The sequence below is a fragment of the Bombus bifarius genome, unplaced genomic scaffold, assembly GCF_011952205.1.
Source record: "Bombus bifarius isolate JDL3187 unplaced genomic scaffold, Bbif_JDL3187 scf7180000010271, whole genome shotgun sequence".
NCBI lineage: Eukaryota > Metazoa > Arthropoda > Insecta > Hymenoptera > Apidae > Bombus > Bombus bifarius.
Genome location: NW_022885586.1, coordinates 3,231,783 through 3,245,217, shown reverse-complemented (window position 1 = coordinate 3,245,217; position 13,435 = coordinate 3,231,783). Strand labels below are relative to the sequence as shown.

Below are 13,435 nucleotides of genomic sequence, written 5' to 3'. Positions count from 1 at the left end.
AGCACGTAAATGTATTCGATCAATTATAGAAACCTTTTACGAATATATCGATTTTCTTAGCGCTATTGTCAACCTCGATTATCGTAATTATATCGACAAGATTTACAAACTTGATAAAATTGATAGGTGCAAGCCTGAAGAGTATTTAAACAGTCGTTTGTCTATTATATTAATAAACTTGAACGTTCAGTGAGAATATTTAACAGCTATCGCATGTTTACGTTGTATATTAATTTTTCACTGGATATATGCTTGCAATAGATGTCGCGTAATTTCAATCTATATTTTCAGAACGCTTTTGAAACTTTACCAATATAACCACGACAATCGTGGTGTTATCTTCAAAATGTTTTACATGACACACGCGCGTGATATGAAATGTACAAACACTTTCGCGAGCCAGCGTACATCCGCAAAAGATTTCGAAATATCCAAGTCGCTTTTCTCGTTTTGGCGCCGGGGTGAAAGTTGCTCGTTCTTCAACCAGAGGAAACTATTTTGCCGGGCTCCTAAATTATCTCGAGGCTGCCATAATCACGCGTAAAAGGCAAACTAGTACGTGGTAGATTTTCCATAGGAATAGAAGCAGAGTTTGAAAGGGACTGCGGTACACAGTCCAAGTCCGGCATTCCAGAGCCAGCGCGGCGGGATCGTGGCCGAATTAAAATTCCGAAAGGGGAGTTCGTACGTTTCAATTAGAGAGTTTTTTCGATTCCGGTAAGGAGAAGCCTACGACCTTGGCGCGAAGATTAATCACGCGTCGGAACGTTGTTGGCTGGCCGGGCAATTAATTAAATGGTCACGGGTTAGCAAGAGCGGCTCTATTCAGGAGATAGCTTTATCAATGCCGTTTCCCTTTGCCACTGCGAACCGTTCGCCGCGAACCGAGAAAATTCTTCGCTAATGTATGCGCAAACATACCCCCGGGCAACTTGGCCAGAGGCGGTGTAAATCAGCCGAGAAATAGAGTCAGGTGCGGGACACCGTGTGGGCGTTATGGGGTTTTAAGACTCGCGGGCATCGCGAGACGCGACGCGGGACACGGTTTCCAGCGAGGGAAACGCGGCGGGAAATGAATTCCGGCGTGACGGGCGAGACTAGCGGGGAAAGAGTTATACGCTCACTTACGGACAGCTGTTTCCTTTTCTTTCTTTTCTTTTTTTTTTTTTTTTTTTGTTGAGCGCGTTAATAGCCGGCCACGGCGAAAAATCGTTCCGCTCGAACGGATCTCTCATAATTTATTAACGCGGATCGCATCGTCGCGATCAAAACGCGGCCACCTTCTAATTGAAAGCGAGAAAAAATTGGTCCAATCACCGGCGATTCTGCACGCCCCGGCTTTTTGCCCCCGGTGAACCACACGATTCGAATGTCCGAGATATTTTTTCACAGGCACGTTTCGTTAGAAATTCGCCACTCTAGATAATCGTTAGCGACTGTATTACGAGTTTTTTCGTATAATTGACAGTGGTAAAAAGTTTGTTCCGTCATGTGAATTTTTACACGACGGTCTTAGAGAAACCGTGAGAGCCGAATTTAATCGAACCTCGATTCCTTCTTCGTTTCTCGCTAGAAATTAATTTATCGAGTAAAAACGTAGTAAGAGGGATTTTTACTTTTACGATTGTTTGTTGTTACGGATAGATATCGCGTACGAGGAGTCGATCGTTTCAACGGCATGGATTTTCGTGTTGCTATGGCGTGTAACTTGATCAATTGATAGCTATCTGCGAAACAGGTCGTGTTTCAGCAATATAAATCCGCGTACGGAAAGACAGCGAGCGTTTTTATATTTCTTTTCTCCTCTTTTTCTAGCGGTCGCTTAACGAGCCAACGATCGAGTACATCGTTAAACCATAGACGCTATTGAAGATGCAACGGGACGTACTTGGGATATTTCGCGTGTTCCGTGTGCAGCTGTTCGACCGTCGTTTCCATCGCCGTAACAAACAAGTGCTCCTTATCGAGCGTTCAGTACACGTTGCAAATAGGACGATATTGCATCGTCCAATGAGACGCGCGAATGTGCCGGCTCTGCGGTAGATAACGACAGATCGTGTGTATGCAAAACGCGGCGAAAATTAATCGTCCGACCAAATGGTTGCCGTTAGACGATGCAACGGTGAAGATGCATGCAGAGAAGAAAAAGTCCGATTAAAAAAGCACGAGAAGACAAAGAAAGGTAGGTTACAAACGAAAGCTCGACGTTTGCCGCCAAAGTGCGCGTTATTGCCACGAAAAATGCACCAAAATGGGATTTTGCCCCGGTAATTACGCTCTTTTGCCCTGCGCGTGCTGCAATTGCCGCCACGCACTTTGCAGCTTTGTCGACACAGCGAGAAAAATTGGGAATAGAGAATGAAACAAAGGGAGAAAGGAAGAACCGACGAAAGAGGCAAGAAAGCTAGGAATGCTCGTTAGAGGCAGAAAATAGAAAGAGAGAGAGAGAGACAAAAAATAAAAAATATCAGGATAAAGAAGTAGCTGGTGGACTGGAGCGTGTCGGAGGCGACTTGCCGCGCGGCGCGGCGCGGCGCGACGCGTCGCGCGTCCTCGTGGGGCGTGAAACACTTGAAAATCCCGGTTATGCAAAACATAGGAAAACGGCCCTCCAGGCCAGGACATTAGGTGGAACACGTAATTGAAAGCACTTTAGAGACCCTACGGCACGCACAACGAGCACTCGCATTTGCATTCAGTGGCACAGGGAATGCCTTTTAACCGAAATGACTGCGTGTATATGACAAACGCCAGGTTTATGTGCCGGAACGATGGGAATATTTATTGGCGCGAATTAATGTCTCCACTCGTCCGTGCCGAGCGTTATATTTATTGGGACATTTCGCGGTGGCTATGAGCCGAGCTCGCAAATAAAAACAGCTATTCAGCGAGGAAAAGGATACTGAAAAATTCAAATCGTCTCGTTACCAGCGCCGTTCGTTCGTGAATCCACGCCTTCGTCGCGAATTCTTGCCTCGCAGCGATAGCTAATCGTCGACGTTAATCGTTCGTTCGGGAATTTACGTTTCGTGCATTGTGAAATTTTTCGGTATATTGCTCTAACTCTGACGTTGGACCGCGAATTGACAACTTCACGGACTTCTGCCTCGGACCGCCGTTGCCTAATCGTCGATTCTGATCGTCTCAGTTAGAAATTCACGTTCCCATTATCGTAGAATTTGGCAGAGAATTACTTGAATTCTAAAGTTGGATCACAACGTGACAACTTCTTCGCGGATTCTTATCACGTCGCGATATCCTGATTATCATTTTTATCGTCGATGACGTTTCTTTACGATTCCTCGCGATTTTAATTTCTATCACTTTTCGGCTATCTAAATATATAATTTTCTCGTAACTCTCGTAAGTAGCTTCGATAAATTTACTCTGCACGTTCTGAATCGTTGTCGCGCACGAAAACGTAATTCTCAGCCATCCATCCTTCCAATTCCTGGTATGTAATTTTGAAATAGAAGAGCAACTAGGATATTGTCGAGCGCGAGCGTACGTTTAGATTATCGTCGAAATATTTCTGAAAGTTACTAGTATTCTAGCCGTTAGATCGGTTGGAAGATTGAAATCGTTTCACTCGTATCGACGTTGCTGGGATGATCGAAAGATGACAGAAAGATAGATAGGACAGAGGAAAAACTTGTAAAGAATTCACGCAGAGGATGCATGCAAAGTACACACAAGAGTCAAATCGTTCTTCCGTGGAAGACTCAGTTACCTGATTCGTATCTTTGGCTCTTCGATATTCTTTCAATGGGTTTGTCGGTGGAAATTGCATAGAAAAAATGAAACACAGATGATCTAATTACAATTAGTATATAGATATATTCTATATAAAGTAGGATCACCATGATCTATCGTTGCCATGATGAATATATTTACAATACAAAGCGTAACGGACTTAAAAATTCGCACGGTTATAATTATTCAATAATTCGTACAAATATCTTTCTTCTTTTCTTCGTTTTGCATTCTCATATGACAAGATTGTGTAGTTATTGTTTCAAAAACGAACGGAGGATGACGATTATATCTTTTTCTTTACTGTTTCTGGAAACACTATTAGATTTTCTAGGGTAATGATATCAAATAATTTCAAAAGTGATATTTTGAAGACAGGGATATTGTTTCATAGTGCTTCAAAAAAAAAAAAAAAGGAAAGAAAAATATTATTTTGGTAATTGGAAGAAAAAGAAAAAAAATAAAAGTTACTTTTTTTTGATAATTCGAAGAAGAAAAAAAATAAAAATTATTTTTTTATAAAAATAATTTTTATTTTTTTTTTGTATTTCGACGAAGAAAATTAAATAAAAATATCTTTTTTTTTTGGTAATTCAAAGAAAAAAAATAAGAATTACTTTTTTTGGTATTTCGAAGAAGAAAATGAAATAAGAATAAAAATACACAAAGATATGATATATACGCTCCTCTTTCTCTCGATCGGATTTCGCAGTAAGCGATACGGAGAAATTTAAAATATTGGAGGAGCTTCGACTAAAACTATTAAAATACTATAAATCGAGAAATTGGCCCGCTAAAATATCTGGAAAGTTAGCGCAGTGAAGTTTCGTTAATCAATCGATAATTTTAAAAATTTCTTACAATAGAGCACGACGCAGTTACACCGCGGAATCTGCTACGATTGATCCAACTTATAATTCAAGGAAGCGTGGCAAAATTTACTCTTATCCCTTTACCTAATAGTTTCTTATTTCTAATTTTTCGTCGTCCTCCATTAGTTTTCATCGCATATCGGATGCAATTTGTTGATTCCCGGAACGGTATAGTCTACAGAGTACAAACACATATATGCGGAATATATATACATATGTATTAATCGAAATTCGAAAAGTACCGGACGTTTGAACAGGATTAAAAAAGTAGAAAGATTTATTAATAGGTTCGAGGATCGACGAAAGTTATTCATAATGACTACAACATGTAATAATATTAATGATTATAATGATTTGAATAAGTATAAGTAATTTTAGAAAAGGATAAAATAAAATATAATTTATAATCATGAACGTATCCGGATCACGAAGCATTTAAAAGAAATAAATAAAATTGAATAAGATGCGATAAAAACTAAAAAGGAAAAGGGGCATTAACCATAAATAATCTATCTGCAAGGTTGATAACCATAAAGTCTGTTAAGGTATTATCCCCGTATTTCCATATGAACACAGTTTCCCGGACAACATTTCTAGTGCTGTTCCGATCGGCGGGAGCTATGTTTACAAAATTAAGTTTAATGATATATACAATAAATTTCTATGCTTCTTGTCCTTTTGAACCATTCACACTATTGCGATCGATGAACATCTATAAAACCGCGTCTATATGTCAATTTCGACCAGGTCATCTCACGCAAATAATCGTCATGTGAACTTTTCCGCGGTCATTCATACCACTGCACTCTTTCTTTCTCATTTCCTATTTCTATCTTTCGTATATGTAGAACGCTTGTTTGTGTCGTACTTTACCTATTAGTTCATTTATCGTTCTTTCATGACAATTAAAGCGATCTTAAAAATGTGCGGAGAACGACCACGATAGAAACGATACAGTGAGTGAAAATTATATCGACGTCGAACGAGACGTCACTATACGAATAAGAGAAAAATTATTGTTAACGCGGAAAATATACACGAGCTTCTATATCTGTATATATAATATATATATATTTTTTTTTTTTTTTTTTACGTAAATTTGTATACATATATGTACAGTTCCTTATTCTCTGTCACCACTTCTTTACATGTACCCTGTTCTGTGATTTCTATCACTTTCCCCATTCCCTTTCATATCGCGATGACTATACCCTGAAAATTTTCTATATAGCTGTTACTTACGTTTCAGCCGTTAGTTTTCCTTTTCTCTAATATTTTATCACAGTAGGAGGCTCTATCATCTCACGTTTTCTCTCCTTCTCACCGTTATCATTCTCCGTTGGAAGATATTAGGTTGTCCGAAATGTTTCTTTCGTTTCATAAAGAAATAATGGAGCACAATGTATTTTGTTTTATATTCATTTATTGAATTATGCACGAAATTAGTAATAGAGATAGAACTAAATGAATCATACCTAATTCAATAAAATAATATAACAAAAATTATTGTTCATCTATTGTCACCTTATGAAACGAAAGATACTTTTCGGGCAACCTAATACTAATTTACCATCTATTATAAATTGACGCGAATCGACGACTTTCCCCGATTCGATCGATCTCTGTTTCAATCCTTTTTACATCGCAAAGTGAGAGCACCTCAGGGGCCGGGCGTAAGTCAACTTTATATTAGTCGTCGATGCGCGGTCACGTTTATAATCTAATTCATACACATACTAGCGCTATTTTTCTGTCCCTCTCTCTTGTAAACGGTGTACGAAGAAAATAGGGCCCGCAAAAGCGCGGATTTGTCGCAAATTTGAAGGAATAAACAGAACTCGTTGTCCACTTGCCAAGAATGTATAACTGCAAACAAGGATCTTTCAAAAGAAATCGGCGTAGTTCCCCCTGTCTGTTGCTTGTCCTTTGTGTATTCGATTTGTGTCGAACGCCGATAGCCTCCCTCGAATCCACGGTACATCATACGCGTAACATATCCCCAAAATCTTGGTAGGGCAGGTCACTGTAAACCATTTTTTCTTAATTGATTTTATGATTCATCATTCTTTCCGTTTTGCGAAAAAATATTTTCCGCGTCACCCATATTCTTGCGATCTATTAGATTCCTGGTAGCGCAACTACTTTAACCCGCCCCTTTCTTTTCTTTTATTTACATTTTTACAGTTTTTTCTATCGCTATTTTTATTTTACCTGTTTCGTACTTACCTAGCTCTATTCAAGATTTAAATCTATTTCTAGCCTCGTTCATTCGTTAGACAAATTTCCCCCCTCGGTAATGGTGACAAACTATATGCGATCGCGCCTTTAGTTTATCTGCGAGGCGAATTTTCTACCGATCTCGAAGCTTCTCGATTGCGCAATCGTTTTAACCACTCGACCCCTTTGTTATCCCGTATTTTTCATTTTTATTTTCACTCTTACCAGATATCTTTAGCAAAATATTGACAAACGGTTAGCGCGTTAAGTCGCACATACCACAGGAACCGATTTCAGGTGTAACTTAATCTTTATTCCACACTCTCTAACCTCGTTCATTCGCTAGTCAAATTTTCTTTGGTAATGGCGACAAATTATATACGATGCGATTTTTTCTGTTTAATCTACGATGCAAATTTCATACCGAGATGGCGAGAAACTTCGGGATGCCACTCAGCCCACCCATGATCCCGTAGCTTCTCGATTGCGCAACCGTTTCAACCATTCGATACTTTTTATTTATACCAGACTGTTTTAAACAAAATATTGATAAACCGGTTCCACGTTAAGTCGCACATACCACAGGAACTAATTTCAGGTATAACTTAATCTTTATTCCACACTCTCTAACCTCGTTCATTCGCTAGACAAATTTTCTTTGGTAATGGCGACAAATTATATACGATGCGATTTTTTCTGTTTAATCTACGATGCAAATTTCATACCGAGATGGCGAAAAACTTCGGGATGCCACCCAGCCCCCCCACGATCCTGTAGTTCCTCGATTGCGCAATCGTCTTAACCTACGATCCTTTATTTTTTTTCTTTTTTTTATTTTTTATCTTTTTTTTTAATTTTAACCTGATATTTTTAAGAAAATATTTTCAAACTATCACCGCGTTAAGTTGCGCATACCAAAGGAATCGATCTTAGGCATAACTTAATCTCTATTGGATACTTTTTACCCTAGTGTATTTGTTAGTGAAATTTCCTTCCGTAATTGCGACAAACCCCTTGCGATCTCGTCTAGGCCCCTACTTTCTCGTTCGCATCACTTCTCGTTAGTCCTTTTTTTCTTTATTCTGTTGTTTAATCGTAAGATTTCGTAGCGTATTTTGATGTCCGGGCGAACAGCTGTCCTTCCATGCCCGACATTTTAAGCTATCCTACGATATTATTGGTTTTGCGTTAGGAATTGGGATTGTCTCTTGTAACTGTGTTCTCGCGTCGATAGTATGAGTCAGAAGAAGCACTCACCGTTGGTGAGAAGTTGTTCTCTCGTTTCTCCGACACCATCGGAGTCCAAACTCGTACGGAGATTAAAATTCTCGATCGATCGTGTTCCCCGAAACGAAACGATCGCGAGTGGAAAGAAAAGGTAAAAAAACAGGGGGGAGGAAAAAAAAATGATACGACCGACATCGGTGATCCGGAACAGAGTAGTGGGGGGAAAATAAAAATGGTCGATGAGGTTTCTCTTGACTCAATCCACGAAGCTCGACACGTTTAAACTCAACAATCATCCCACCAATTCATTGACCCACGAGAAATAAATCTTAAGTGTAAACCATCCGAAATTCCCTACGTTCTGGACCCTAGAGCAGATGATCGCGACGCGGTATCAAAACGGACATTTCGTAATATCGAAAGAAGGTGCATATAAAACCAGTTATAAGAGAAATAAGAGAAGCTACGGAAGAAATGTGAAAAGAGGAAAAGAATTTTATCGGCTATCGTGCATAACGGAACAAAAGGAAAGTACGTATGAAGAGAAAGAAATAAAGAAAGAAAGGACATGAGAGGGAAAGATAGCTTAACATCGCAATAGATATCACTTCGCACGATGTTCTTACGACATCGGACGAGTCTCGTTGTTTATCTAGCGCGTCGTTGCTAGATCGTCTTCGTAAATCTTGCAAAATATCGCTGGTTTCGCGCGCGATTCTATCACGCTCCCACGATGAATTAATCTCGTCGATCGTCTGATTGATCGAGTGAACGCGTCCTAACATTTCTAAACGTTTCATCTAACCCGGCATCCGAAACGTGATCATTCTTCCAACCGAATTAAAGCAGTAAGGTGCGGCGAAGAACAAGAACGCCCACTCTCTTTTATCACGTTCGAGTACATCGTTTCGGCAAGAAGCAGAATAACAGGAGGAAGAAAAATATCTGTTTAGAAAGAGATTGCTTTGCAGGCGAAATTTGCGATGGTTCGGTTAAAACGAATGGGATAAAACGACGCTGTCTTATTTAGCTGCTAACCACTGTGTTGATTTACACTCGATAGATTGTTCGATTGGGGATAGCTCGCGTAATCTTGTTACGTAGTCTGCTAGTTACTCGCCATTATCTCGGATTATAGCGGTGACTAGCATGGGATTTCTGATAACGGCGCTAATTGTTCCGTACTGAGGACTGATCATCAGGGTCCAGAAGTAGAAATGTCGCGGTGAATGATATTAGCGTGAAAATGCAAAGGCGCTAGATTTGCGGATGGCAAGCGGGGGTGTTGCTTTACGGGTAGTTACTACGAGATGCGATCGATTCGGCTTTAAATCAGCTCCAAATCGCTCGCGATCGCTCGTACCACGTTCGAGGTTGTTTTTTTTCAACGTTATATATTTATGATAAACATGGATGATTCCGTCGTACGATTTCTTTACTAAACGGTTGTCGTTCTTTCCGACAGTTTCTTTAGTTTGCTTGGAAGCTCGAACGTGGACACAAGCTATATTTTAGGTTGTCTGAAAAGTTTCTTCCGTTTTATAAGGAAATAATAGATGCACTGTGTTTTCTGTTTTATATTAGATTATTAAATTATGCACAAACATAATAATAAAAGTAGAACGAAATGGATCATACTGTCTAATTCAATAAAATAACATAAAACAGTAATTGTCGTTCATCTATTATCACCTTATGAAACGAAAGCAACTTTTCGGATAACTTAATACTACTAAGGGAAAAGGATAAACCGAGAGCGTCTTTCTCGATGGTTAACCATGATGCAACTACGATTATGGTACAAAGATACAATCGCACGTAGCGAGGACGGATTTTACGTGAAATCTAAGCTTAATCGATCTAAAAGACATAATCAACTCGATCAAGGTTTATCCTACCCTTGTAGGGCAATGTAAAAGGAACAACAAATACTATCGAATCCTGCTAGATGGAAAGTTACGGAATTCTCGTTCGATCATTCAACGATCGATAATCAATTAACGAACTACATTCAACTATAATTATATTTAAAAAAGTATCATTTATCCATCGAGCAAGATAACGATCATAGGTTTAAATGTAGGCCCATAAGCAGGCAAAAAATAGTAACAAAGAATTGAACTTACATGTGACCGAGTGGCGGTATTGAGGGATGATGCTGTGCCAGCGGATCCGGTGACGGACCAGGCGAATAGACACCGGCGCCGTGCTGGACGACTCCTTGCTCGACACCCTGGGGCAGATACATCGAGATCATTTGTCTCAAATCACCCTGCGCCTGCTGATTCTGTTGCTGGCCCATGTATTCCCGTTTCACAACTTGCCCCCCAGCTGCGCCTGTCGACGACGCTGCCGTTGGTGGTGTGTGAATTCCGCCGCTCGCTGGACTCGTCGGTTCGGATTTTATACTACTGCCGCTCGGACTGTGACTGGAAATTTGCGATCCTGGCTGCGCTTGATGGTACGGTGACGGGGATCCGCCTGGTACGCTGCCACTGCCGTAACCACCGTAACCGTTCATATAGCTATTTATGGGACTCGGACTGCCACCGCCCATGTGATGGCCCATATCGTACCTGGGATACCCAGCAGCAGAAGCAGCTGCAGCGGCTGCTGCGCCTCCCATGTGACCGCCATACGCAACGTGCTGCTGATAAGCGGCTGTGGGATCGTGCATCATATATCCGTTCGGCATATAACCGTTTGGCATTTGATACACATCACGGGATAATTGAGCTTGTTGCGGCCCACCGGTAGCACCGACTTGCCGCTGATCTACGCCCAGCATACCTCCGACGCCGGCTACTCCGCTTCCAATTGGGAATTTGTCTTTCTTCAACAAGGTCTTTGTTTTACGGCGTGGTCTATATTTGTAGTCGGGATGTTCTTTCATATGCACCGCGCGTAATCGTTTCGCTTCATCGATGAATGGGCGTTTTTCGGTTTCACTGAGAAGTTTCCACTCCGCGCCCAATCGTTTCGAAATTTCTGAGTTGTGCATCTTTGGATTTTCTTGAGCCATCTTACGCCGTTGGCCACGGGACCACACCATAAACGCGTTCATCGGCCTTTTCACGCGGTCGATGTTGTTGTTCTTACTGGTATTGTTATTGTTGTTCGGTGCCTGATGATGTTGAGGCGGTGGTGGTTGCTGCTGCTGCTGTTGCTGCTGCTGTTGCTGCTGGTGCGGGTGATGTTGCTGTTGTTGTGCAGCGTTTTGTTGCGCCAGCGAATGCATGCTTTGTTGCTGTGCCGCCTGCATGGATGTGTAATGATGTTGAGGCGTTTGATGATGATGTTGTAAACCTAAAGTTAAACCTCCGGTACTCGGAGGACTTCCTGATAATGCTGGGCTATGAACTATCGAGCCGAGGGTGCCGTACGGCGATACACCGGTATGGTGTCCCATTGGCGAAACACCTTGATGCGGATGAGGTGGCATTTGACCGTGTAGGCTGCCGCCTTTTAGGTCAGACTCCATCGTAAGCATGTCTTCCTCCCTGTGCCCGTACAGTTTGCTGCCTTTTTTTTGTACTACTCGACGTCAAGAAATTCGACGAAACGCCGAGAAGGACGCGGTCGCGCACTGTCGAAAAACGTTGACGCGCCGAGTCTCCTATCAATCCACGACGGCAATTCGAATCTGGCGAATACTACGCACCAAATGAATTGCTCCTTATTTCTCTTCGATTATGTGACATGGAAGCTGTACCGTCCAATTCCCCCTCGGTCAAACGAGATTGTTTTAACTTCTTTCGATTACTGCACCACTTGTTGAAATTTACGCGCGACAACACAACCACCGACACCGTTTCCAAACTGCTGGAACACTATACTGATTTGACACGGCGCTGCGTACGAGTCCGCGTACGATTCTCAACGCCAACGACCAACAACCAATGTTTACACGTCGGACGACGATTATTCACTGTCACTGTACTTTCTCTTCTCACTGTGTCCAAGATAATAACATCGACGCCGATGACTCCTCTCCACGCGCCTACGTCGTTACACGCGTATTTCTGTGCGTTCACTGTTGCAAGCTTTATTCGATTCACTGAGTTGTCCCCGTTCGAATTCTCTTCCAGTACTACTCTTATTCCTATGTACTAATGCAGAGATGCAGAAGAACAAGACCGACTCCTAGCAACACCTCCTCTCTCTACGGAGGGAACTGACTGTCTGAGCATTTGTGGATTTCGCCTTCGGGTCCCACTCTCGGGGCTCACTTCCTGCCGAGGCGACTGTCCCCCCTCTCTCTGTTTTTCGACGCTCACTGCCCCTTCTCTAAGCAACCCTACCTACCTTGCTACCAACAACCATACCCAACCGACCGTCGGACCAGACCCGAGCCTACCAACGGCAATCGATTGGCACGCAAGCCTGCCATCATTTCTCTCGACCAATCGCGCGGCTCCCTTCGACGCCGAAGGCGGCGCCATTACGCCGTGACGTCATGCCAACAACCCCGACGACCTCTCGCGGTATAGCTTTCACCCCCTCCCCCGCACCCCTCCAAGTTCGCTCACTTCGTCGCTTCTCACTTCGACTCACGCTTTTTTCTTCCCAGCTTTCTCGCTCTCTCTCTCTCGCTCCCTCTTTGCCAACTGCACGAGCGTTCGTCTCTCGCCTGGCGATCTTCGCCTCGCTCCGTTTCTGCCCTCGGCTCTTCGGGTCGCCAGTGTTTCGTCCACGCGTTCTTCTGCCCAGCATTCTCACCCCCCCCCCCTATCCGCTTTCCACCCTCAAAACACTCACGAAACGTTCGTCAACGCCGGACGCTAGAACAGCGCGCGTCTCCTTTCTCTATCGCACCCAGCACTCTCTTTCACCCTTACATTTCTTTCTTCCAACGCATCTACGTGCGATTTCTACCGTGACCTTCGATTTTTCCTTACCAACGCGCAATAATATTCAAATATTTGTCTACGTTATGGCTGGTTTTAGGGCCCAATAGTGTGTTTTTTTTCCTCGTTATAGGTACAGGCGATTAGAGGCTGGCGTAACGAATTAGTTTTGCTCTTAGTATCGCTTGATCGGGTCAAAGATGGAGACGATACGCTTGTAAAACATAGGATGAGTATATATTGCAAGGGTTTAACATTCAGCAACGTTGGACGAGATAATAATTTCACGCTGTTACTTTACGCTGAACTGGCGAGTACGCGTGCAAGTGCATTCTAACTGCGTAGGCTATCGTATCTTATCGATGTTTTGCCTCGTATCGCGCTTTCTTCCTGACCAGTAATTTTTTTAGTAGAAAGTAGCCTTCGTCGGAATTATTTTTATCCCAACCAGATTTTCGATTGCAAACGAATCGTTTAACTTTTGCCACGCCAACGTTTTTTCATTTCTTTTCCTTTTTC

At 42.2% G+C, this 13,435-nt stretch overlaps 1 protein-coding gene across 6 annotated transcripts in view; it reads right to left on the bottom strand.

Moving 5' to 3' along the window:
* Nucleotides 1–12,786, bottom strand: part of LOC117216559 (transcription factor Sox-2-like) — a 117,206-nt gene extending 104,420 nt beyond the window's left edge. For 2 of the 6 annotated variants that reach the window (XM_033463340.1, XM_033463341.1), the window contains exon 1: nucleotides 10,196–12,786. In XM_033463340.1, the coding sequence (XP_033319231.1) occupies nucleotides 10,196–11,559 (1,364 nt within the window). In that variant the 5' untranslated portion in view covers nucleotides 11,560–12,786. Of the gene's footprint in view, nucleotides 1–4,380; nucleotides 8,009–10,195 lie in introns of those variants that run through there. The other 4 variants (XR_004489383.1, XM_033463343.1, XM_033463342.1 and 1 more) reach the window with 4 other exon arrangements.
* Nucleotides 12,787–13,435: the final 649 nt, after the last annotated feature.